Source organism: Acomys minous, assembly GCF_964271855.1.
Source record: "Acomys minous genome assembly, chromosome: 5".
NCBI classification, from domain to species: Eukaryota; Metazoa; Chordata; class Mammalia; order Rodentia; family Muridae; genus Acomys; species Acomys minous.
In genome coordinates this window covers 121,584,564-121,611,913 of record NC_140494.1, presented here as the reverse complement: position 1 = coordinate 121,611,913, position 27,350 = coordinate 121,584,564, and the positions used below count along the sequence as shown (strand labels likewise).

Below are 27,350 nucleotides of genomic sequence, written 5' to 3'. Positions count from 1 at the left end.
CAACCCTTATAGCCAGCCTCTCCCCCTCACCTGCTACTGGGAATAATCTTAACTACTTTATAACACTTCTGTAGTTTAACAAGGTATCCCGTACAGGGCACATGGGCACAAGCAGTAACAAGCAAACAAAACACAGTTTGTTTGTTTTTTTTAAAGACTTACTTTTCCTCACTCTATGGTACCAAGTCCCAAGCCTAGCGCCTTTCTTTTAGAAGTTCAGAGGACAGCAGCATAGTATCATGAAACACCACTAACACCAGGGAGCCTTGTTGGAGCCAGAAGTGCCTTTCAAACTCTCTTTCTGGGTAAAAATCCAGTGGCCCAAGGTGATTCACCCTGGGCCTTGGGAAAAACTGGTCAAGTTCTCTCCCCACAAATACCAGTGCAAGGGGCATTAGGAATCCTGCAACAACACGACACAGTTTAACAGCAGTGGAGAGGTCTGGCCAGCTCACTCCAAGGCACCTGGACCTCCACCAACTGGTGCAAATGGCAGAAAAGGTCTAGGCAGGATGAGAGCATTCACGGGTGTCTTCCAGACCCACCGTCACCTCAGAAAGACCAGGGTACACGCCTTTAATCCCAGCACTGGAGTTCTGGGAGTTCGAGGCTGACTGTCTACAGAGTGAGTTCCAGGACAACCAGGGCTACACAGAAAACAAACAAACAAAAAATGTCCCCGTCTAAAAAAAGAGAGGGGGGGGTGGGAGTTGGGGGGGGTGGGGGCTGGAGAGATGGCTCAGAGGTTAAGAGCAAGGACTGCTCTTGCTCTTCCAGAGGTTCTGAGTTCAATTCCCGGCAACCACATGGTGGCTCACAATCATCTATAAAGTGATCTAATGCTCTCTCCTGGCATGCAGGTGTACATGCAGACAGAGCACTGTATACATAATAAATAAGGAGAGAGAGAGAGAGAGAGAGAGAGAGAGAGAGAGAGAGAGAGAGAGAGAGGTGTCATAGTGCCAACCTTCCAACACACCCAAATCCATTTCAAAGTTCAGCTCATTCAAGGCATGAGCCTTAAGAGAATAACAAGACATAACAAGACATTCTGGGATGGCAAGGCCCTGCCTACAGCTGGGGCCAGCAGAGTACTGGCTTAGCCGTAAGGTAAGGTAGTTTCCCACATTTGTATCGGTTCATTTAGATCACCCCATCCATGTTTGTCCGTCCCGCCCCTTGTCTCCTCCCCCTTTCTGGTCCTGCTTCAACCTCCCAAGGGATGGAATGACACACCAAACCTGGTCCCCAGCAGTGTGGTGACCTGAACCCAGGGCTCTGTGCATGCTAGGTAAGCACTCTCCCACTGAGCTACATCTCTCTTTTTAAAAAAAAAAACCTTTTAATTAACACAAAGAGTATTACTAAGTTGCCCAAGCTAGCCTGGAACTCTCAATAGTCCATCCAGGCCATAATTTTGCCATACCTGCTTGCCCCAGCTCTGGTGTTACAGGCCTGTCAATCTTATTCTCCTGGGACCTCAGTAAGGACACTTGTGATCAACTAACTGGATTTTAAACTCCAAATCCAGCAGAGGTTACTACGCTGCCCACTCCTCCTCCAAGAAGCCTTCTTGGACCACAGCTTTGTTTTCAAGGCACTTAGTGGTGGCTTTGCTGTGGTTTATTAACCGACTCTCCATCAATGGAGGCTGACTGTGTGGGCAGGACAGGGGATGTGACTGCTTCACTGTCATACCGAGAAAGCCTGAAACATAACCGTAGACAGCAGACATTCAATGTCTGTGTGAAGAAAAAAATAAAAAAATGGAAGCAGCCAAGGCTGAAGGTCAGTAGGGAGATGGGATTCCAGCCTCAGCTACCTTTGCCAGCTGGGAAATGCCAGGTAAGCTGCATACAAACTGGTTAACATCAGATACCAGCCAGCCAGGGGCTGCTCAGCACTGGGATATCATGGAGTTAACACAGTCAGTAAATAAAGGTCTGTGTTCTGGTATAGTGGGCACGCCCCCCCCCCACACCCAGACCAAGATTGACCTGCCCAGGGTCTACAGCCACTGGGCAAGCTCAGGGGCACACGTGAACTCCTCCTGTGCCACTCCTGACAATGACCACACAGGCCGCTGGAGTAGATTGTCCACTAATGCTCCCAGAGAACAAACATGTGTCCTGAAAACAGAACCCTTGTGGCCTGCGTTCCAGTTGGGTCCCTGCCACCACACCCCAAACAGCAGCTCAGGGTGTTGCTCCAGAAACTGCCCCAGACTCACCCCAATCCCCCGGAAGAACAGATATACCAGCCTTCACCCAAGACGTATGCGAGCATGTCTGCCACAGAGCCACAAGCTAGCTGATGCTCAGAGAAGCAGAGCTGCTTGTGATGGCTCCAGGCCAGCCTCTGCAGAAGCTTCCCTAGCCTCTGAGAGCCAGCAGGGGAGGCTAGCACACTCACTGACAGCCCCAGTACCCCTGGCAATGTCCATCCTCAAGGCGCGGGGAGACACACAGTAGAGGAAGGCCAGCTCCCAATCCTGCACGTGGATGGGGTGCCTTCCCACAAGCAGCTGGGCAGGAGGCTGAGAAGCACCTGCCACCAGGGAACCTTCCTGTCCCAGCTGCCGCAGACCCTCACTATGCTCCTTGCTTGGCAAGTGTACAAAGAAACACTGACCAGACGAACTGGGAGAGCCACCAGTGCATACCCCCGTGAGGTACTGTGGAAATCCACTGAGGAGAGAGATCATGGCCTCACATCCCGGACGCCACCTGGGCAGATGCAGAGGGTTCCCCACCACCCTCGCTGGGTCCAGGAGGACTTCCTGAGCAAGGGGCCTCTGGGGAGTTGTTTAGAAGATAAAGGAGGAGAGAAAGGATGACCCCCGCCGCCCCCCCCCCCCCCCCCCCGCCAACCCCGGGACAGCTGCTGTAGAAAAGGCCAGCCAGGCAGAGTCCCACCCAGGGAGTCCCAGGCAGAGCATCCCTGAAGCTGCCTGTGTCCCTACAGTCCCGCTTCTACAGAAGCCAAGGCCTCTGTCCTCTTCTCAGGTCTCCCATCCGCTTCTGAAGCTGAGGGTGGGTGGTCCTTGCTGAGGAGGAGAGCTCCCCCTCCCACTCAGCAGACAACTTGCACAGCCTCCCTCAGCTTCGGCTGGCTCCCCATTCAAACAGTCCCTTCACTTCTTGGGGGAGAATCTAGCTTTCCAGCTCAGTCTAACACACTTGGTGCAAACTATTCTCCCGCCATCCTGGAGATAGAGGCTAGAAAAAGACGCGGTTGTTAGCTGCCACTTTACAGAGATGGTGACTGAGGTCCAGAGGGGATCAGCTAATATCCTGAAGACACTGCTACCCAGGGGCCCTGCTTTCCTACCCAAGGCCGCGCGCGTGTGCGTACGTGCATGCGTGCACACACAGTGTGGTTCCACATCTGGTATCGTCCTCAATGGCCTCTCTACCTAGTTTTCTGAAGCAGGGGCTCTCAGTGAACATGGAGCTCACTGATTGGGCTAAGCTGACCCAGGAATCCTCTTGTTTCTGCCAAACCCCTAGTCCTGGTATTATAGACAAGCGCTACCATTGCGTTATACGGGAGACCTGAGGTCCTCGTGCTCACATGGCAGGCACTTCACCAATTAAGCCATCTCCCCCAGGCCCCAGGTCCACTCTTGGTCATGCTCTAGTAGCAGCAGCCTCATGGGACACAGGTATTTAGACACAAATGTGATGGGCAGACCGACAGCATGTTTAAACTTGGCATGAATGCGTGCAGGGGGAGGGGGAGAGACGTAGGCCAGGAAATGGGTGCTCGCGGCCCAGCACATTAAAGCTGGACCACTCTTTAGTTATATTGCCCTCTTTTACTTCCATTTAGCATGTTTCTTTCTATCTACTGAGAAGATCTGCACCCTGCTTCAATGTGGCTACGCCCAACTGTGCCTTCAAGTCGTGTCCCCCCCCCCCCCAGCTTTAAAAATACACCCAAAGGCAGATCCAGCAGTTGGGGGAAGAGCCTGAGAAGTCCCTCTCAGATGCTCCCCTGGTGGTTCTGATGCCTAGCCGGGGCTGCGCTCTGAGGCACTAACCACATTCTTTCCTCCGTCTATCACACAAGCTCCACCAAGCTCCACCGCAAGACCCAGGCATCACCCTAGTTCTCCCACACCTCCAGACTCAAGCCACGCAGGACTCAAGAACAGAACGCAATTAACTAAGTTTGCTGTGCAAATGGCTTAGGAGAATAACCCAGCCTTATTCCAAGGCCAGCGGGGTCCCTCTCTTATTTTTCGTCACAGTCATGGTAATGTTGGTCTCCTGGGAGGTCAAGGGAAGGTGGTGACTGAATCGCTTCCCCTCTAAATCTACTGTAATACGTCCTTGCCCCCCACCTTTGCCAGCCCGCTTGCTCCCCCCCACAGTTCTCAGGTCTTTTGGAGGGAGGCAGCTGAAGAAATCCAGGCCTGGGCCCTGTGACTTACCTGCAGTCCTTTCAGGACTCTGCTGCAGCCTTACACAGCAATACTGGCGCATGTACACGTGTACACACACACACACACACACACACACACACACACACACACACACCTGAGCCTCTTCCTTCCCTCACATTGCTGATCTTCCAGGCTATTGTAGATCCTTCCCTAGTGGCCTTCTCAGCAAGAGGGGGGAAAAAAAATCACCCAGGTACGCATTGGCTCCAAGTATGCGGGAATGGGATCCTCTCACTAAGCCCACCCCTGGCTTCCCAACCTCTCTGCAGGGAGAACCCAGGACATGTCCCTTTGGGACCCTCAAGAGAAGCAGGGTGGATTTTTCTGGATCTGTACACATAACCAAGTAAGCTGCCATACTAATGGGGCCTGTGACTGTCCCCCACCCTATCCCCCATGCCAGGGATGGGAGGATCAGCACAGGGACAGTGTTTGGCATGGTAAGGGCACTTCTTTTACACCACGGACTTTTATAATAAATTAAAAAGCAAGCAAGCCAGGTGTGGTGGTACAAGCCTTTAAGCCCAGCACTTAGAGAGCAAAGCAGGCAGATCTCTGAGTTCAAAGCTGGCCTAGTCTACATAGGGAGTTCCAAGCCACTCGGGACTACATAGTGAAACCTAGCTTAAGAAAGAAAGAAAGAAAGAAAGAAAGAAAGAAAGAAAGAAAGAAAGAAAGAAAGAAAGAAGCAAAGAAGGAAGAAAATATTTTTTTTAACGCTAACTTTTAAAATCATTTATTTACTCTTATTTTGGGTAAGTTAGTGTGAGGATGTCAGGTCCCCCGTCTGTAACTAACTAGTTACAGACAGTTGTGAGCTGCCTTGTGTGCGCTGGGAATTGAACCCAGGTCTTTTGGAAGAGCAGACAGTTCTCTTAGCCACTGAGCCATCTCTCCATCCCCAACATTGACTTCTTAACTGAACTGTCTAGAATATTCCACTAGGCACAAGGAAGAAATACGACTACTTTGGATTTTACATAGATATATAGATATAGATATATCCATATCCAAAGAGACCAGGCTAGCTTCCAACTCATAGCAATCCACCTGCCTCTGCCCCCCCCACCCCCAAGTGCTGGCTAACACCATGCCTGGCTAACTTTGGATATTTTTTAAATGTTTCCTTCACTATGCCCTTTGAGATACTTAATGCATACATATATGTAAACAGTCCATAATTAGAAAAAAGGATGGGCTTGGTGGCACACGCCTTTAACCCTAGCACTCAGGATTGATGTGAGTTCGAGGCCAGCCTGGTCTACAAAGTGACAAAGTGAGTTCAGGACAATCAAGGCTACAGAGAAACCTTGTCTCAGAAAACCAAGAGAGAGAGAAAGAGAGAGAGGGAGGGAGGGAGAGAGGGAGGGAGGGAGGGAAGGAGGGAGGGAGAGCGCCCCAAGAGTCCTTCATTCTGTCAATACTAGGAGAATGCTTGCCAAGCGTGGGTGCAGCGCTGAGCACTGGGGACACCCCAGGATGAAGGAAACCCAGGTACCTTAAGTTTCCGGGCGGGGGCGAGGGTGGGGGTTGTTTGCTAACTAACAAGGGCAGGAATGAGCAATTACAAGGGAAAATCCTGTGAAAGTTTTACAACAAAAGAATCCGGCCTAGACCCTCCCCGGAAGGAAGGGGAGGAGAGAATAAACTGCAAACTGGCGGGAGTGGTTTGGATTCAAATGAAGGGGGGTGGGGAGAAGGTGCCTCTTCTCAAGTGAGGAGAAAGAACAGTTAAAAGGCCAGCGAGGGCTGAGCCACGTGGGACTTTGTTGATCTTCCTAAGGATTTTTACACTTTATCCCAATGGTGAATTTTACACACTGGACCGGGGGGAGGGGGGGGCAGTGGGGGGGGGGAAGTCATCTGTACTTTGATTCAAATCATCTTTTTTTTGGCTGAAGTTGGAAGCCTGGCTTCAAAGAGACCAAAACTGTGGCATGAGGAGGTTATCTGGGATGGAATAAGAAAACCGTTGTAAACAGGACGTGTGGTAGGTTGGGGGGTGGAGACAGGGGCCAACAGGGTACAGAGACCATGGGTTCCCTTTGGACTTGAGTGTGGGGTGCTGGGGGTGCTGCTGCGACACCCAGGTGGTGGGTGGCTGAGAGGTAATCGGCACAGCCTGGGCAGCATGTGGTATTAGTACCTATCAATAAATGAGAAGATGCAGGACGTGGTGGTGCACACCTTTAATCCCAGCACTCGGGAAGCAGAGGCAGGCAGATCGCTGTGAGTTCGAGGCCAGCCTGGTCTACAAAGTGAGTCCAGGACAGCAAAGGCTACACAGAGGAAACCCTATCTCGAAAAACAAACAAACAAAAGCTTAGGATAAGGGGGCGCAGGTCCCACATTCAACTGAGCCGAAGGCTGAGGGATCCCCAGTGGTATATGCAGGAAAGCTACTTGGAGAGGAGGCAGGAATGGTCAATGGAGTTACTGTAATCCAAAAGACAGGAGACAGCAGCAAGCGACCCAGCTCAATCAAGAGGTCTGGTTTTTTGTTTGAGACCAGAACTCGATTGTATAGCCCACGCTGACTTTGTGATCCTCCTGTCTTGGCCTCTGGATTGCTGCCCCTGACCAGGCCCTGTGCCCTAAGACCAGGGAGAAGCACCCTCAACTCGGAAAGAATCCATAGAGAGAGAACCAGAGGAGTCGGGAGAGATGGCTCAGCGGGTAAATAAAGGTGCCTGCTGCCAACCCTGCCTGTTTAATTCCCAGGACCCACATGGTGAAAGACCCAAATTCTCCTTCTAGGAGCATGGCACAAATGCATAGACGCTGAAGCGGGTGCGCATGCGCACACCGTGTGCACAAGGAAGGCGGGACTGCAGGGAAGAGAAAGAGAATTTAGGAAACCAGGAGACCAGCGGGCGTTGGGCGGCGTTTCTTGTGGAAGCTGTCTCAGGCGAGGGGAGGGTGAAGAACCAGGAAGCAATTCAAATGGATGCCTTAAGCAGTGGATGTGCAGTGAGAAAAGGAGCCGCCTGGAGAGGGCTGTGGACGCACATCAACCTCTATAGAATCTATGGTGGGGAGGCAGTGCAGGGCTGAGGGCTGAGCTGGTCTGCAATGCTGCAGCTGCTCCTGCACCTACAGTGAGTGGGTCCTGGGGTCTGCAGTGGCCACTGAACTGCTGCCTCTTGGCAAATTGGCATTTCCAGATTCTAACCTCTTTTCCTACAGAAACAAGTAGGACTTACTTCAATGTGAAGTCTCAGTCTCTCAGTCTCTCTCTCAGTCTCTCAGTCTCTCAGTCTCTCTCTCTCTCTCTCTCTCTCTCTCTCTCACTCGTGTGTGTGTGTGTGTGTGTGTGTACACTTTGTTTGAGACAGAGTCTGTTGTCTGTCTGGGGCCCTGGATTACAGATGCCGTGTGTCACACTCCACACCTCCAGCTTTTATGTGGGTTTTGAGGATTTGCACTCAGGTCAAGGCGGTGTGGCAAGTGTCTTACCATGGTGGCACATGCCTTTAATCCCAGCACTCGGGAGGCAAAGGCAGGTGGATCACTGTGAGTTCGAGGCCAGCCTGGCCTACAAAGTGAGTCCAGGACAGCCAAAGCTATACAGAGAAACCCTGTCTTGGAGAAAAAAAGAAAGAAAACTCCAAAAGGAACAAAAAGTGACTGCCAACTTCCACACTCTAGCATAGTGTCAGTGGCGCTCCGGTGCCTGAGGCTGTTGGTATGACAGCCTCACGGTTCAAGACTCTAGTACACACAGTGAGGTGAAGGGATTTGCCCAAGTACTGGAAACGGGAGACAGGCATACACCAGGCACCCCCTCTCTATAACTTTCTGACTCAGTGAAAAAAAAATGTGGGTGCCCTTCAGTGCAGGGGACATGGCAGCAAAGAGCACTGGCATAGCCAACTCTGGCAGACCCATCTAAGACAGACACTTAAGCTAATGGCTACTTTTACCATGAGGTTGTCTGGGATACATCAGCGTAACCAGAGCAGCTGGAGACCAGGTGCCCAGCTCTGAGCTGCCATGAAACTGGGAAAAGTACTGCTGTGGTAGTGCAGAGCTTATACAAGGCTGGAAAGGCGAGCTCCCTTCCCAAACCACCATTGAAACAGTTGAAGGAACCTTAATATCCAACCTTTAATATTTCCCAAACAGTACTAGAGTGAAATCAATTTATGAGTCTAGGCTAGCATATTTTCTTTTAAATTAATCAAAGATACTTTGAAAATTAGTATGTATGTATGTATGTATGTATGTATGTATGTATGTGCTGGGCAGCAGTGTGAACCATGTAGGTTCAAAAAGTCTGAACATCACTGGACTAATTAACACAGCACCCTCAGGTCATTGATTTGGACAGGGTCACATGTAACATAGGCTAACCTTGAAATTGATAAGTGGTTGAGGATGCCCTTCAGCTTGATTCTCCTGTCTCCATCCCTGAAGTGCCGGGATTGCACTTAGTGCTAGCATTACATCCGGTTTATGCTGCACGGAAAAACAGAACTCGGGCCTCTGTTTCTTCCAGCGGAGGACTCTAGGAATTGAGTCACATCCCCAACCTTAACCTTCCCCCACACATTCCATTTTAGATGGTGAGGAGAGACAGACAAGCTGAGCACCTTGTCCAGCTCAAGTTAATGACAAGGCTGAGGAGAGCACCCACGTCTCTAATGGGTCTCAATAATTTCCTCACTAAAGCCGGACTCTCAAAATGCAAATAACTTTGAGAGAAAGGCAGGGATTGCAATCCACGCCAGAGTAAGTAATTAGTAGAGTGGGGTCATCTTTTTTAGACCTGCTGCCGGGAGCCACAGTTCGGTAAACAGTAGAATGAATGGTCACGGGGCTTTGCTCAACACAGAACAAAACAAAATCAGTTCCAAGGCCCCCACCACCACCACCCCCCGCCACCCCTCCGCCACCAGGTGCTGCGCAGTACAGCAAAGGACAAGGCTTGATGCACAGAACAAAGACACTAGCATCATGTGGATGACTGGTCCTATAGGTACACCATAGATACAAGGAGGCTGTTTCAGTGTCTGGGAAAGTGGGTGAAGACCGTGGGTGCTTTTGTTCATCCGTCTTCAACGAATTTTATTAACTGTGATGTTCTGAATAACTACCTACCTCTGTTCCAATCAGAAACCCTTCTCCCCACCTTACACGCAATTTTCTTTTTTTTGTTTTTCAAGACAGGGTTTCTATGTGTAATAGTCCTGGCTGTCTTAGACTCTCTTTGTAGACCAGGCTGGCCTCGAACTCACAGAGACCTACCTGCTTGCTTCTGCCTTCCCCAAATGCTGGGATTAAAGGTGTGCACCACCGCCGGCTAGCAGACGTTGTTTAACTCAAACACGTTGTTCTATAATTCCAATGTAATATGAAACTCAGGTCAGGGGCTGGAGAGATGGCTCATCAGATAGGAACACTGCTCTTCAGAGGTCCTGAGTTCAATTCCCAGCAATAACATGGTGGCTCACAAACCATCTATGCTCTCTTCTGGAGTGCAAGTTAGAGCACTCATACATGAAATAAGTAAAATCTTTAAAAACAAAAACAAAAAAATCCTCAGATCAGGTTGACGTTTCCTTTACCTGTCAGTAGGAAGCAGGTGCTGGGCACTGATGGCGAGTAGGTCCCAGGAGACATAGCCCAAAAGGGGATGTCTCCAAGGGAAAGGCCCTTCCAGACACCAAAGGCAAGGAACTTGCTCTTCTTCCAAGTCAGAATTCAGGCCAGAATGCCGGACCAAGTTTATTCGATCAGACCCCAACCACAGCACCTCAGCAGCAAAGCTCTGGGCTCAGGCGGAGGAGGGGGGCGAGCCTAGCAGACAGCGGATGCAAACAGTCCCCCAGCTCTTCAGGGTGGTGACTTAGTACTAAAGTCGGGTACTTTTCCCTCTGTGCTGCAAGTAAGAAGGATGGCCAACAGCACAAGTCCCAACCTTGAGAGGCTGCTAAGCTAATGTGGCCCCAGCCAAGGGAGGGGACAGGGCCTGAAAACCACTGTCAGTAACTCGACATTCCGCTCACTCAGCAGTTCAGACATTAAGAAGCTACAAGTAGGCATGGGGTTTGAGGCCAAAGCCATTTCTGCTTTACTGTGGGTTATCGTCCCAGGATACATGCCCCAAGGGAGAGCAGCAGGCCCGAGACTGAGGTGCCAGGGTGACCTGGGGTCTTCGGTGACCTGTGCTGACCCTAAGGCTAGTCTCTAGGTACACAGGAGCTTTGCCTTCCTTAGGCCTTAAAGTCTGGAACTGAATCGACTTAAAGTTCCTTCCTCTCTACCTCTGAGACAGAGAGGGCTGCTCCAGAGGGAGGCAGAAATGAAAACTTCCTAAGGAGGCTAGCGAACTGCCCATTTTTGTGAGGATCAAACTAAGTATACACAGAAGGTCCTGGAAAATTCACAGTACATCACCAAATGTAGGACTTGCAAAGCACAGCACCTCAGGGACCTCCCCAGCCTGCTATACAAAGATGAGACAACTTTTCAGGTAGTAAACTTCACCAAGAAGCGAAATTGAGAACACAACACAGGAGCTGTTATAACAAAAGGATACACATATCCATGTAATTCTTTTATTGATCAAGTTCAAAATAAGTACTTTTTTTTTTTAAGTTTTGGTAACACAAGTTTGTTAAAGTGACAATTTGTAGGAAGGAGGATTCAAAGTTAAGTGTCTCGATTGACAAATTTCTCAGTGTTTATACAGACAAATTGTTTTCAACTCAAGCAGCAAAAAAGACAAGCCACTTAGCAGCAGTTTGGTGACCTGGCGGAAAACCCATATCCAGGGGGTGGAGCCCAGGAATCTGCATTTCACTGGCTCCCCAGATGATCTGATAATATAGGTCATGTTTGGGCCTTTGTCAACTACAGAACTACACAACCTGCATTCTGCGCACATAGTCTGCTGGGAGAGTGACTCTGAGCCCTGAGTGCCATCCTTACAATGGGGAGGTTGTCTCACCTGCTTTACCTATCCTTAAGGAACTGCAGGTAGAGTTAGGTGACAGGCTCTAGGCAGCGTTATTAGCACACTACCTCCCAACACTAAGGGCCTGCCTACTCTGTCCAGAATGTTTTTCTGTCTGTAGAAAAGACTAATAAAAACAGGAAATGTATTATATATAAGACCCCAAAAAGCCACTGGCTAAGAATGGCTCCTGCTTGTCTTATCATTACCTCAAAATGTGCCCCAACATCTAAGAAGCCAGACTCACTTCACCCTAAATTAACGTATATTTATATTCGGAGCCAGGGTGAGGTGCCTCTTAAAATACCTACCCCACCCTGCATGTCCGCTCCATCTGACATTTCAATAAGAAGCTATGCTTTGTATCAATGTCAACACCAACAGACCCAAACCCCACCCTCTTACAAATAAGGTGGCATCACTCCAAGGCTTGGAGGAGGAAAAAGTCCTTCCCCATGGTGCTTTACAAAAATACAAATAATAGCACTTCAGCGTGGAGGCTGAGTTAGGATGCCGGTTCTGCACTGGCCGGTGGTGACCTGGAGCCCTGTCTCAATTCTGTTACATTTAATGTAAGAATAACAACAGTACTTAACATAGTGCCCTTGTGAGGATAAATTAACTGAGGTCTGTAATCCACTTAGCAACATGCCAGACACAGTAAGAGGCTATGTAAGCATCTGCTATTATTATTGGGAGTTGTTATCTTAAACCTCCAAGACGCCCTAAGTTAGCCCTCACCCACTCCCCAGCATCTGAGTCTGTACCAAGCACCCACAAAAGGGCCAACTCAAACCAGTTTTGTTACTTATTGATAGAGCAGAACTGTCCCCATCTTGCAGGGCACATGTACAAAGCTTTGGAAAACTAAGGTCACCTACACCACATCACAGGTTGGCGGGTTCCTACCTCCTTGTAGCTGATGAACTCAAACCAAGGTCTGTGTGGCTTCAGAACCTAGCCTCACCATGGAACCTTCTTCAGATTCAAAACAAGCAGCAGCTGCTGCCTGTCACGAGACTCAGCTAATCACCCCACACCAAGGTCTCACTTCTCTAAGCCCGAATCCCTGCTTGGCTTGCATAAATTGGAGCAAATACCACGCCACTCACTTGAACCCAATTAGGCAGTAAGTCAGCCTGGAAGAAGGAAAAGAAAACGCAGTGCATTCCAGAGGTCAAAGTAGACGCTGGTTTTGATGGCAGCCTTTGCCGGACGCTTCATTGGAAATAAGTCTCTGCCTACAGGCATCAGCCTACAGCCCGCGAGTTACCTACCACAGGCTTTGAGTCCCACAACGGGGGCCAGCATTGCGAACGAATTGCCCAAGACTTTTAAAGAAAGTCCTATTTCTCTTTCGGTTTAGGATAGCGTTTACTACGTCGTGTGATACAGTAGTTAGCTACCTTCCCCACCAAAACAAAAACGAAGAGAAAAAAAAAAGTCTGGGGGGGGGGATAAAAAGCGAGAGAGCTCCCCCAGTCTGCAGGGTACTGCGGACACCCACCTTAAACTCTACCAACGGTTCTAGACAGCCCAGCCCCGGAGGGCGTTTCCCCAGCGCATCCTGACAACTCGTCCCTTCTCGGTAGGAGGCCGACACCCCCGGCTTCAGTGAGGGACACCAGACTGGCAAGCCTGAACCCCTCCCGCCCTCCAGTTTCACCCCCACACCTCAAACACCATCCTCTCATTTCCGCCGAAGGCGCCAACACCAGAGCGATCTCTTCGCTTTCAAGGCCACCTTTCACTACGTGCGGAGTGCAGAGTGAACACCAAACGGCGCGCGGTGGGGGGGATGGAGGGCGGGGGGGGGGAGGGGTCGTTACTAGGACCATCACCTTCTCAGGGCTGCGACAGCTTCGGGATCCTTGGGTCCTGGGCACAGGGTGGGAGTCCCCAGAAGGCCGAATGCGAAAGTGGGATGGGGGTGTCTCTGGTGCCAACTCCCCGAGCAGCCACCTCGCTAGAGGGCAACCGTCGGGGCGATAGCGCAAGCCTCTTGCGCGCCCCCCCCCCCAAGCGCGACAACAGCCATGGTGACAAAATGGCAGCTCCGCGCCCGCTGGCGAACCACCGGCACAGAGGCGGAGACAGCCGCCCCAGCACCCTGAGTATGCCAGAGAACGCTGGGGGTCTCCCACTAGCCTAGCAGTGCAAATGGCGAGAGCAGATAAGGGCCGGCAGATCCCAGCAGCTCGAGGGCCCCCGGCCCGCCGCGCCCTCTCCAGACCGGATCCCCAGGCCCGTGCCTCCGGGCTTCTGCTGCGCCTGTGCGAGCTTGTGTCCCCAGTGCTGGGCGCCTTGGTCCCCGCCGAGCCGAGTCCGCGGCCGCCGTGGGGGAGGGGCGGGCCGCCGGCGCCCCGGGAAACATGGCTGCTCGTCCTAGTTCGGCGTCGTCGCGGCCACCAGTCCTCAAGATGCGACTAGGGAGAGAGGTTGCAGGAGGTGGGTGCGTGGTGGAGGGGGACTCTGGGGAGGGAGGTTCCCCGGAACGATCTGTTTTTCCAAAAAACGTTTATTTGAAGAAAAAAAAAACCAGCAAAACAACAACAAAAAGCCAGTTCCTCCTCCCCCCACCCCTTTTGTCCCTCTTTCGAGAGCTTTCTGCCCTCCCCTCCCCCAAGAGCAGCAAGTGCCCCCTCCCCCGCCACCCGCGCGCCCCACCCCGCCAGAAGCCCCGAGGACGGCGAGTGGGCCGCGGACTCGCGGTGAGGGGGCGAAGCGTGAGAAATCGCGCCCAGCCCAGAGCGCCCGCCCTTCCCCCAGCGCACACACTCGGGGAAGTTTAAAGAGCCGGTTCGACCCGCTTTCCCTTTTGCTCCGGGTTGGCTAGTACTGTGGGTCGCTTGGTCTGGCACTGTGCTGCTGCGCACCTACTCGCCGCGACCCTGAAGCCCCCCGATTACGTACAGGGGTCTTCCGGAAAGTACGAGGGAAGTCGCGTTTGGCCCCCTCCCCCAGTACCACACCCAGCCCCCCTCCACCCCGGGGATCCCGCACCCGAGCTGGGTCTGGACGCCACCGGCCCGAGCCAGGGAGCCCCGCAGCAAGTCCTGCTGCTGGCGGAGCCCCCTCCTCCCCGCCCTGCGCGCCATAAGGCTGTGCAGCACGTCTCTAGTGCACAGCTGCGTGAGGATGGGCGGACGGCAAAAAGGAGCTTGTTTTCAAAAGTCTTACTCAGGTTTGGAGGGAGGAACCAGGGGAAAAGAGGAAACGAGGCCCGCCTTTGTCAGGATTCGAGAGGCCAAGTGGCTGGAGGGGCGTCAGGTCAGCACAACGTGCTGCGCCAGCCCCAAACTCGTCCGAACCCCGGACACACAGCCTCGACTCCGGGATCTTCCGGCCCGCGAGAGCCTGCTCTCCAAGACCCGGCCTATAGGGGAAGTCGGCCAGGGTTTACACCCCAGAACCTAGGGTCTCCCGGATGGGCCAACTCAACAGACAACACGATTGTGTGAAAGCGAGAGGGAGACAAAAATAAACAGTAGCGTTCCAGTCACCCACCCACCCTCACTTCCCCTTGCTATGGGCTTGCGCCCAGCCTCCGTGTTCCCACCGATTTAAGTTTCCTCCTGCCATACTCCCGCCGCTGCCCAATCCATAACGGCGACGTCCAGACGAACTGCCCATCCCAGAGCTGCGTGCCAGCCGTGCCCGCAGGAATGTAGACCCGACCGGTCCACGCAGCGCCACTACCTCTGGGCAGCTTGGGTCCTGATAAAGTTTCCTGTGCCCATTTATTAATCAGGCGCCGAATGGCTGCCTGGGAACCCACCCCAGGTGAAACAGGGACTGGGAGGTGGGGTGGCTAATACTGATGGGGCGTCAGGGTGCCAAGGCTCTCATCTGAGGAAGGGAGCCGGGGGCCAGGGGCTCACCGGGACGCAGCCTCCGGGCAACTTACACTAGCGATCGCTCCTACTTGGGGAGACGCGAGGATTATCTGAGCATTTGCACACTCCACAATCCCTCCCCCTCCTTGTAAGTAACCCCCCCTCCTCTTTTCCGCGAGGAAGAAGGGAGAAAAGACAGCATCTGGCCCAAAGGTGGGGTGGAAAGAGTGAGAGAAAGAAGGAAGGCAAGCAGAGAAAGGGAGGGAGGGAGAGAAAGGGCGCGTTCACGAACACGACAAAGTTACAAATATGGCTCCCCACCTCTCGCCTCATCCCCGCAGAGAAACGAAGACGCGCTTTAAACTCGAGCCATCTCCCAACTCCGCAGCAGCCGGATCCCCACGCGCTCTCCCGGGGGGCCTCGGGCCACATTGATCTGAAACTAAGCTGGACTCGCGAAGCCCAAAACTTATTGTGTGCGACCGACCGACCGACCGAAAGAGACTGCAAAGGGAGGGGGCAGGCGCGGGAGGGGGAGGGAAGGGGGTACGCTTCTAAAATATAACACCCCTTTTTTGTTGTTTAATCCAGGAGGCAACCCATCTCCTCCCCTCGATCATCTTTTCCATTCAGACGCCGAGTCGTGGAAGCTGAGAGCTCGGACCAGGGTGAGATCGCCGTGTTCCCTCCGACCCGAACGCGTGCGCCCCGCCGGTCCCCCGCTGGGTGCACACTCGCACGCACACCCTCGCACCCATACCCGCACACGCGGGAGCACACGCACAGGTAGTCAGTCCACACCAAGGGCAGGAGCGGCGGCGGCCGGAACATGTTCCGATGGCATTGCAACACCACCCCCCCTTCCAACCTTGCAATTCATTTGCAGTCAGACCCCAAACCCCACACCTCCCCGGAGCTCCTCTCCATAAAAAAGTGCCTTCCCCCCAAACACACAGGGACACATAACACAAAGTAGGAGAATGCACAGACAGAGATATTTTTGGCAAATGCTCACATCAGAGGGCGTCCTGTTCCTCAGCTCTAAATAAATCCGTTTGTCCATATCCATCTCTCGCGCGCTCTCTCTCTCTCCCTGCAGAGGATCCTGCGCCAGCGGAATTCAATCAATAAACCCCGAACCCACGGCCGCGCGTTTTAGGACTTTGGAGGCTCAACCAGCTCCGCTCGGTTCTCGAGCCCCCAGCACCCACGGCGCACACTACCCTGATCGCTGTGGAGGCGGGACCTGCGGCTCCTTGAGTGGAGCGGCGGCAACACAAGCCAATCGAGTGGCGAGGCTCCGAAAATCAGCCAATGGTGGTGGCGGCGGCGGGGGGCAGGGTCCAATGGGTGGCCTGCGCAGCGGGCCAGGGAGGCTCAGCCATTTGGCTGGATGCGGGAGACGGACCCCTTTAGATACCCGGGTGGCCGAGGAGGAGAGCGGCTGCACCTTGATGGTTGCGCTTGGGGGGCGGGAGGGAAGGCTGGGCAGGTGCGTGGACCTGGAGGTTCGTGGCCGGGGGCGGGGCCGCAGGTGCGTGGACACTGGAGGGGCGGGGTCCTTGCGGGGGCATCCTCTAGGTGCTTGGCGGGCGGACGAGGTCTGGGGCGCGCGGACGCAGGGCAGGCCCAGGGAGGGCGCTCATTCTGGTGGTGCACGAAGGACGGATCCCACCATACACACACCCCGGGGTGCCCACCTGGCACATCCCATCAGACCGGATCTACTATCATCCTCGCAATTAAATAATCAAATTTAAGTGCATGATGCTCCTCCCGTCTTCCAAGGAGCGAGGGCGCGACCTCTACCAAGAAAGAGGCTTGGCATTCTGATGTACTACTACTGCCTTAAAAGAAGGATAACCCGAGAGCCACCCGGGATCTTGTGTAGAGCAACTAATGAGTGGAAACGCCGCAGGTGCAGAACTGTATAGAATATTAAAAAGTGGAAAAGGAAGTTGCTAGTAACTGCCGATTCTCAGAGCCAAACATAATTTACCGGCTTTATGAATTTTATTGAGAACGTTGCACGTTTCTTCCTAATCGTCCACCAGAGTCGTTTGGTTGGATCTGAGTTGCCAAGGAGTCGCTAACTGGGGCAGTTACTCCAGGTTTTTCAACTGCTTTGGATTTTGTTTTTGTTCGACCACGTTATGTTTTTAAGAAACCTTAAAAGCCATAGCTTACACTGAGCTGCCAGCTTCTTGTGGGCAGCCCTAGGACCTCGAGTACTGTGTGGATGCCTGTGGCTGTGAACAAATTCTGGGGATGACTGGTAACCGGGAAACATGTTTAACTTCATCCACACAACTGGATCATAGTGGGTGGTTTTTGTTTGTTTTTCCGAAACAGGGTTTCTCTGTGTAGCTTTAGCTGTTCTGGACTCGATTTGTAGACGAGGCTGGCCTCGAAATCACGAAGATCCGCCTGCCTCTGTCTCCCCAGTGCTGAGTGCTGGGATTACAGGTGTGCACCACCACACCCGGCATGAATCCTAGTGTATTTTCCATCAAGCCTACACTCTTCTGTAAACACCCTCAAAGTAGTTTTATCTTTTTGGATACATTGGAACTGAGCATTTTATTCAGTAAATTAGACCAAGCAATAAATAAAATTGAAAGCTAATGAATGTTTATTCTAAGTAGCTGGAAGTACAAAATCAACACATATCATCCAGGAAAATATGATGCAATTTCTTTAAGTTGTTCATTTAACATATCTTACCCTTAGATTTTCGTTAATTTTTACGAAGGCTGTGTAACTGGAAAGTTTCAATTGTATTGGTTCCTTTTAAAAACACAGGCGTGGTGGCACATGCTTTTAATCCCAGGACTCAGGAGGCGGAGGCAGGTGGATCGCTGTGAGTTCAAGGCCAGCCTGGTCTACAAAGTGAGTCCAGGACAGCCAGGGATACACACAGAGAAACCCTATCTTGAAAAACCAAAACAAATAAACAAAAAAACACAAAAAAACTCCAGATGACCTCTTTGCCACTGAGCCAGTTAGTATTCCTGGATTTGAAAGTTAACATTTTTAAAGCAATAGCTTTTTATCACAAATGTATTACGAGGGTGTGGTATGCAGAATCTGTATAGCAAGAATTCTTGAAGTTCATGTTCTTTGGGATAATAAATGCTTTCTTTTGCTTAAGCGCTGACCCATACTCGAGGTCCTAGCTAACAGTGGTGTTGTGAGTTCTTTCCGCAGAAATGGCTTTCAAAGTCCATGGAAGCGAGGAGGTGCCCGTTCTACTACCTTTGCTAAGTAAAAGCCAACAGCTCACGTGACAGGGACGGAAGAGAGTTACTTGGGATCCCAACCACCCCCAATACCTCCTCTTAACAGAGAATATACAGAAACAAAAATTATGAAAAGGCAGGCGTTTCATATGATCTGAAGAGAAACCTGAACACTAGAGACCAAATAGAACAGAAAAACACAGTGACCCCACCACTGAATGTATTAAATATAACTTATTTTGAAGCATCTTACTTCTACAGATTTTCAGTAGCAGCTTTTGCATTTAGTGTTACACAACTGAATAGTATAAACGCTGAAATATAAAAGCACTTTGAGTATTGCCCACTTCCTAGAACATGTTAAAGGAAGAAAGTTCCTCCTGTAGTTTATCTGAGAAAGTTTTAATAGGTCTTTGGTGGTTTCCTTGGGAAACAGGAAGTCAGCACAGATATTTGCCCTATAAGACTTCGATATATATACATACATATGAATGTGTAAATTATTATTTGCATGGTTATTAAATTACATTTTTATTGTGCATTATAGTGGCAGGTACTGCTCCAAGTCTATCTACATTTCAGAAAGGTAGTAAAAGAAAGCCCCACCTCAGCCTGGTGGGGGTGGCGCATACCTTTAACTCCAGCAGTCAGGGAGGCAGAGGCAGGTGGATCACTGTGAGTTCGAGGCCAGTTTGGTCTACAAGGCAAATCCAGGGCAGCCAAGGCTACACAGAGAAACCCAGTCTCGAAAAACAACAACAAAAGAGAAGCCTCACCTCAAGTGATCTTGCAGGGAACAAGTGCAGTTCCTCATTGCAGACTGAGCCGCACGCAGGCTTTAGGTGATGAGGGAAAGGCAGAACGCAGCTGGGTTTGAGAATTATTGAGATGCAAAGCAAATTTTGAGGCCCCGGGCAGAAAGAGGTGGGCTCCAAGTAAGAAGAACACCTTCAAGGCATTCCCAAGAAGCATCCCAAACTAATGAGCAGCCTGTGTCCTTAGAAGGTTTTGTTTTTACTTGTGTGTATGTTTGTGTGTGTGTGTGTGTGTGTTTGTGTGTGTGTGTGTGTTTGTGTGTGTGTGTGGTGTGTGTGTGTTTGTGTGTGTGTGTGTGTGTGTTTGTGTGTGTGTGTGTGTTTGTGTGTGTGTGGTGTGTGTGTGTGTGTGTGTGTGTGTGTGTGTGTGTGTGTGTGTGTGTGTGCGCGCGCGCACACGTGCATGTTACCCAAGGAGGCTGGAGGAGAATGTTGAACCCCTGTGGAACTGGAGTTCCTAGGTGCTGGGCCACATACATAGATGCTCTTAACTGCTGACCCATCTCTCCAGCCCCCTTCTGACACTCTGAGAAGCCCTGTTTTAGCAGTACCCACACCACTGCAGCTGTTTTAGCTCATTGGCCCTTGTTCAGTCTCCGAAGATGGTGACCCTTTGGTTTCTATGAGTCAAGTTAATGTATGCACAGTCCGACTTCTCGTTCTTCAGCTTGAAGCGTGGAGCCTGGAGGCTGGCCGGAGCGCCCTTCCGCTTACACTAGCTGGGCTGCGCGGGTCCCCGAGACAATGACATGGAAAAGCTCCAGCTTGCTTGTGCGCTCTGCAGTCCTTACATATAAATAGCTTTTAGAAATGTAGAACATTCTTTTGAAACCCATGGTAACAATGCGAGGATGTCTGCATTTTGACTTGAATAGCAAAGGAATGTTGAAGTCCAAAAATCTAAAAGGTTAGTCATAACTTTCTTTCTTTCTTTTTTTTTTTTCTCGAAACAGGGTTTCTCTGTGTAGCCTTGGTTGTCCTGGACTCACTTTGTAGTCCAGGCTGGCCTCGAACTCACAGCGATCCGCCTGCCTCTGCCTCCCGAGTGCTGGGATTAAAGGCGTGCACCACCACGCCCAGCTCTATAATTTTCTATTGCTTAATGAAGCACTGAATTTTTAAAGTGAATATTAGAGCCAGGCATGGTGGTGCACACCTATAATCCCAGCCCTCAGGGAGGCAGAAGCAGGCGGAATTTGAGGCCAGCTTGGTCTACAAAATAAGTTCAAGGACAGCCAGGGCTACACAGAGAAACCCTGTCTTGAAAAAACAAAAGAATATAGAAAAATATAGAAAGTGCATTAAGAGCTGGGTGTGGTGGTGCACACCTCTAATCCCAACACTTAGGAGGCAGAGTCCTGAGTTTGAAGCCAGCCTGGTTTACTACATAGTGAATTCCAGACCTTGTCTCTTTTTTTTTTTTTTTTTTTTGAGTCAGGGTTTCTCTGTGTAGCCTTGGCTGTCCTAATCTTATTCTGTAGACTGAACTGTCCTCAAATTCAGAGATTCGCCTTCTTCTGCCTCCTGAGTGTTGGGATTAAAGGCATGTACATTCTTTACTGTTTAAATTATTTTTTTAAAAAAGGATTTATTATTTATTATACAGTGTTCTACCTGCGTGTAACTACTACAGGCCAGAAGAGGGCACCAGATCTCCTTATGGATGGTTGTGAGCCATTATGTGGATGCTGGGAATTGAACCTGGAACCTTTGGAAGAGCAGACAGTGTTCTTAACCTCTGAGCCATCTCCCCAGGCCAGCACATTCTTATTTGCAAGTGCTCTTCATTAGCATCCACAGCTTATCTGCCCCCTCAGATTCTCCAATATCTAATGGCAGTTATCATTTGAATTTACACTCCATTGCTTTCCTGGTGTTGTAAGTCAGCTGAATGCACTTGGGTAAATTAGGAAATTTGTACTATATTTTTATTTGAAATGGTGAGCCATCCCAGAAGAGAACGTCAAGTGCTGTAAGCCTTCTCTATGCACTCTAGATGCTTTGTAATTTGAATGTAAAGGTTTTTGAGTTTTTAAAAAATTATTTATTTTTATGTTATGTACATTGGTGTTTTGACTGCCAGACCAGGAGTTAGAGACAATTGGGGGTGCCATGTGGGTGCTGGGAATTGAACCTGGGTCCTCTAGAAGAGCAGTCAGCAGGCTCAACCACTGAGCCATCTCTCCAGCCCTGGTTTTGGTTTTATTTATTTATTTATTTATTTAGTGTTTTTTTTTTAAAAGATTTATTTATTATATATATAGTATTCTGCCTGCATGGCAAAGAGGGCACCAGATTCTCATTATAGATGGTTATGCACCACCATGTGGTTGTTGGGAATTGAACTCAGGACCTTTGGAAGAGCACACAGTGCTCTTAACCTCTGAGCTATCTCTCCAGCCCCCCCCCTTTTTTTTTTCTTTTTTCTTTTTTGGAGAAAGAGTTTCTCTTGTAGTCTTGGCTGGCCTGGCCTTACTTTTGTAAACCAGGCTGGCCTCAAACTCAAAGTTCCTCCTGCCTCTGCCTCCCGAGACAGTGTTTCTCTGTGTAGCCTTGGCTTTCCTGGGCTCTCTTTGTAGACCAGGCTGACCTCAAATCACAGCAGTCCACCTACCTCTGCCTCCCTGTGTTTGGCTGTCAGAGGAGAGTCCACAGAAATGAGTTCTTTCCTTCTACCAAGTGGCATTTGGGGATGGAACCTCTGATCATCAAACCTGGTGGCAAGTGCTACCCACAGTTTCTGTTTGGGTTGAAATAATTTCCATAAGACCAGATGAGATGACCCTGTCTCTGCTAAACTGGTTAATTGACCCGAATGCATCCTTTATGCCTCTCGTGTGTGAGAATTGTGTCACTTGCACATGTATTTTATTTAAAGGCACATTTAGCAAATGTCACAAATACATTTCACTCAGCCGGATGGAATCTTTGTGTGTTGATCAATGTTGCACAGCACTGCTGTAGTTAAAAGCAGAAGAAGAGCATGCATGATTGGGAAATGTGTGGGACAAGATGAGGGACCAGCACGTGGATGTGCTGTCAAGGCACTTTTGTAATGGCTAAAGAAAACCAAACAAAAAAGGAATGCCCTGTCTCCAGAGGGTCACAGAAAAAGCAGGTTGGCTTTGCTCACTCACTGTGTAGCTGACAGTGGCCTTGAGGTTCAGATGAGACTGCCTCTATCTACCTCCTCGGCCTTTGAGAAAGGTTAGGGTCCACCTAACTCTCGTGTATGTGTTTCCGTTTGCTGCACTTACTGGGCAGGGACCTCATCACATATTTAGCATGGACCTGAAGCAGAGTTAACATCTGAAATCCTGACATTCTTTTGAGTCCCTCTTTCCTACCAGAATAAACAATACATCACAGCTGTTGGCAGTGCATTTTTTATGAAGGTAGAAACAGCAAGAACAAGCTTAAGACTTTGCAAGACACCATCTCCAGTCCAGATAGTTTGGTTGGTTGGTTTTGTTTTGTTTTTTGTTGTTGTTGTTTTGTATTGTTTTGTTTTTTTGAGACAAGATTTCTCTGTGTGTAGCTCTGGCTGTTTTGGCACTTGATTTGTAGACAAGGCTGGTCTCAAACTCACAGAGATCCATATGCCTCTGCCTCCCGAGTCCTGGGATTAAAGGTGTGCCCACCACCATCGCTGGCCCAATAGTTGATCTTAAAATAGAATTTACTCTGAATCCACCTACTGCATTTCACTAATGACTGCAGAGAGCTCTGGCTATTGGGTGGCACAGAAAATATGTCTCAATATGCTGCTTTAAGCAGGGTTCAGACTCAGGTGCAGATCTAAGATGAAGGGTGTGAGAGTTGCAGTGAAAATCTCCAGAAAGAGGCAAGTGGTCCTAGTCTGGGGGCAGGATGTAGACACTTTAAAGGCCATATTGGGAAAAACAGAAACTTTTGATAGTAACATGAATGCACAATCCACAGACACATCTGATATTCCTGGAAACAGAAGGTTATTTCTACAAGTTTGTGTTTGTAGAAATGTATGGGTACTGTAAACCAGGTGTGGTGGCACACACCTTTATTATTTTTATTATTTTTGTTTTGTTTTGTTTTGTTTTTCGAGACAGGGTCTCTCTGTGTAGCCTTGGCTGTCCTGGACTCGCCTTGTAGACCAGGCTGGTCTCGAACTCACAGTGATCTGCCTGCCTCTGCCTCCTAAATGCTGGGATTAAAGGTGTATGCTGCATACCTTTAATCCTAGCACTACAGAGGCAGAGGCAGGCAAATCTCTCTGAGTTTGAGGCCAGCTTGGTCTACAGAGAAGCCCTGTCTTGAAAAAACAAAACAAAACAAAAGAAAGAAAGAAATGAATGGGTCCTAACCTGAGCTGGGGTTCTAGTCCTATGATCTCGACTCCTTGGGAGGCTAAGGCAGGGCGAGTGCAAGAAACCTAGAAATATAGATCAGTGGTAGAGTACTTGCCTGCCATGTATTAGATCCTCACCCTGACAATTGAAAAATAAATCAACATCAAGGCTGCACTATATACCGTTTCAGGTCAGTTATACTAAACTGCTTTTCAGCTAGAAGAAGCACACACACAAAGTAAGCCTAATTTTGTCTAAGTTTGAAAAGGTGTTTTAGGAATTCAATGTTTTTATATTTGTTAAAGTGTGGTTGTATTAGTTTATTTTGGCTTACTGTTTAGAGGCAGAGTCCATAATGGCAGGGGAAGCAAGACTGCAGGTGAGCTAGAGCAGGGGGCTAGGAGATCACATCTCAGCTGCACACAGGAAGCAGACAGCTAGAAACGGAGGTATGCAAGGCTATACACGTTCAAAGCCTGCCCCAGTGACAAACTTTCTCAGGCTTCCATGTCCTAAGGTTTCCAACAGTGCCACCAGCTGGAGACCAAGTGTTCAAGTGCCTGAGTCTATGGGGACATTTCTTTTCTTTTTCTTTTTTCTTTTTTTTTTTCTTCTCTTTTTGAGACAGGGCTTCTCTGTGTAGCCTTGGCTGTCCTGGACTCACTTTGTAGACCAGGCTGGCCTCGAACTCACAGGGATCCACCTGCCTCTGCCTCCCAAGTGCTGGGATTACAGATGTGTGCTATCACGCCCAGGGCACATTTCTTTCAAGACAGCACAGTGGCATAATTATTGCATGAACGGTGTTCCTTGTCAGTGCCAATAACTTCTTTCCTGAGAAGTGACACTGATGACCCTACTTACTGATGATACAAAAGGTTCTTTACAACCAAGAACTCAGTTTATTAGGATTTAGTTTTTCGAAGATGATTTAATACAAATCCAGACAGAATGTTAATTACTCATCAAAATCCATTTTCTTTCTTTCTTTTTTTTTTTAAAGCAGGTGTTTTTTGGTTTGTTTGTTTGTTTGTTTGTTTGTTTTTGAATGAGCCAACTTTTAAAAAAAGATTTGTTTATTTATTATTATGTATACAGTGCTCTACCTGCATGTATACCTGCAGGCCAGAAGAGGGCATCAGATCACGTTATAGATGGTTGTGAGCTACCACGTGGGTGCTGGGAATTGAACTCAGGACCTCTGGAAGAGCAGCCAGTGCTTTTAACCTCTCTCCAGGCCCCAATTTCTTTTCTTCCTGAATATAGGAAGCCTGGCCATGTTTTTAAGCTACCCTTGTAGCTAGGCGGGGTCATGTTATTATGAACACAGTATGAACAGAAGTGGGGTTGCCACTGCAGGGTCCAAGATCTCCAGTGCACGCCAAGATGTATGTGACATAATGGCCTGAGCAACCATGTACTTATGAGGGTCTAACCTCCCTCAGACTGTGTCCCCAAGAGCCATTCCAGCAACCTACTCATCTGTCTTATTAAGAGATAAACTGGGGAGCGGGGCATGGTGGCGCACGCCTTTAATCCCAGCACTCAGGAGGCAGAGGCAGGCAGATCACTGTGAGTTCGAGGCCAGCCTGGGCTACAAAGTGAGTCCAGGACAGCCAAAGCTACACAGAGAAACCCTGTCTCGAAAAACAAAACAAAAGAAGTAAACTGGAGGGAGCAGGTGGTTAAGAGCACTGTCTGCTCTTCCAGAGGTTCTGAGTTCAATTCCCAGCAACCACATGGTGCCTCACAACCATCTATAATGTGATCTGATGCCCTCTTCTGCAGATAAAGTACTCATATACAATAAATAAATAAAACTTTTTAAAAAGAGAGAGATAAACTGGGGAGTGCTAGCCAACATGCTTGGTGACCCTGGGAGCCACATGGTGGAAAAAGAGAGATTAAGGTTGTCCTATGACCTCCACATTTGAGCTGTGTGTGCCCACACTCTGATTAATTAATTACTTACTTAATTAGATAAGTATACTAAAACAAAACTGAGGATTGGGGGAGAAACCGTGGTAAAGACAGAAAGTTATAGGGCTGGAGAGATGGCTCAGAGGTTAAGAGCATTGGCTGTTCTTCCAAAGGTCCTGAGTTCAATTCCCAGCAACCACCATGGATGCTCACAACCATCTATAATGAGATCTGGTGCCCTCTTCTAGTGTACATACAGGCAAAACACTGCGTATATAGGATAAATAAATAAATCTTTAAAAAAAGAAAGTTGTGTCTTTTTTTTTTCTTTATGTATTTGGGGTTGAATTCACACATGATAGGCAAGGGGTTTCCTATTGAGCTACCCAAACAAGTACCCTTTTGTGTACTTCTCATTTTTAGGCATTCTAAGTAGCCCAGGGTATTTTGGAATTAATTCCGAGCTCAGGCAAGCCCTGGAACTTGTGATCCTCCTGCCTCACTCTCCTAACAGCTGTGCTTACAGGCCTGTGTTTTCAGGACCAGTTCCAAGACTAAACTATGGGTACTGGTTGTACCTTGATGTACTAGGTTTGTTAGTGTAGCCTGTTCTCACTAACACACTAACAGGTTTTGAAATTTTCAATCCTAGTGTTGTAACCACTTCTAATTTTGTAGGTCAACTATGAATTTGATTTTTTTTATTTTTTGTTTGTTTTGTTTTGTTTTTCGAGACAGGGTTTCTCTGTGTAGTCTTGGCTGTCCTGGACTCACTTTGTAGACCAGGCTGGCCTTGAACTCACAGTGATCCTCCTGCCTCTCCCCATCCTCCTGTGCTGGGATTAAAGGCCTGAGTCACCACCCGCAGGGCTCAACTATGAATTTGAATAATGTTTTACTTACAATGTATATTTGGATTTGAGGTTTAAGTACCACAAAGCATACAAAGTATCTCAGTGAAAAACTTCTGAATGAAGAATTATGAGAGCTCAAGAAGCCAGGTGTGGTGGCGCACGCCTTTAATCCCAGCACTAGGGAGGCAGAGGCAGACAGACCACTGTTAGTTCAAGGCCAGACTTGTCTACAAAGTGAGTTCCAGGACAGCCAGGGCTACACAGAGAAACCCTGTCTTAAAAACTAAAAACTAAACACATACACACACACACACAAAGAGAGAGAGAGAGAGAGAGAGAGAGAGAGAGAGAGAGAGAGAGAGAGAGAGAGAGAGAAATGGTAGGCACAGAGGTTGCAGATGATTCAGCTTGCTGGACAATCCAGAGCCAGAGTTCAAATCCTCAGCACCCACATAAAATGTCAAAATATCCAGCACTTTGAGCAGAGCAGAGTAGGTACCTAATAGCCAGGCATGAGGGCACACATCTTTAATTCCAGACCTAGCAAAGGGCACAGGCATTGGGGGGGAAGGGGGAAGCTGAGGCAGGGGGATTTCAATTTCTAGATCAGCCTGAATTACTATATAGGGAGACATTGTCTTACACACACACACACACACACACACACACACACACACACACAGGAATAACTTTGATCATATATGGCCATATCCCTGTACTTGGAAGCTAGGCAGGGGCCTGGTTAACCTTTGGAGAGGGGAAAGATCTTTACTCACTACGCCATCAGGGTGCTGGCGAAATGGGATTGCTAAGTAACTTCTTTCTAACACAAGAGGAACAAAAATAAAATCCTGTTCCTAGGACTGTTATATGGGGACCTTCCTACTATAAGAGTTTTATTTTAGGCACCTTGAGAATTTTCTTTATTTCAGGCTCTTACTCGGGATCAGAAT

General features: G+C 49.3%; 1 protein-coding gene and 1 long non-coding RNA gene across 7 annotated transcripts in view; one reads left to right on the top strand and one right to left on the bottom strand.

Annotated features, from left to right (window-relative positions):
• ANP32A (acidic nuclear phosphoprotein 32 family member A) overlaps positions 1-16,571 on the bottom strand; it is a gene marked incomplete at its 5' end in the record, with an annotated part of 40,561 nt that extends 23,990 nt beyond the window's left edge. Inside the window, one exon of one of the 6 annotated variants that reach the window (XM_084781180.1) lies at positions 16,257-16,571. In XM_084781180.1, coding sequence (XP_084637306.1) covers positions 16,257-16,310 — 54 coding nt within the window. Of the gene's footprint in view, positions 1-13,079; positions 13,115-14,964; positions 15,054-15,562; positions 15,694-15,807; positions 15,871-16,256 lie in introns of those variants that run through there. The other 5 variants (XM_084781182.1, XM_084781178.1, XM_084781177.1 and 2 more) reach the window with 5 other exon arrangements.
• LOC311597100 lies at positions 15,048-16,309 on the top strand. The gene is made up of 3 exons (XR_014779087.1): positions 15,048-15,188; positions 15,583-15,717; positions 15,833-16,309. It is a non-coding gene; the product is annotated as an uncharacterized lncRNA (long non-coding RNA).
• Positions 16,572-27,350: the final 10,779 nt, after the last annotated feature.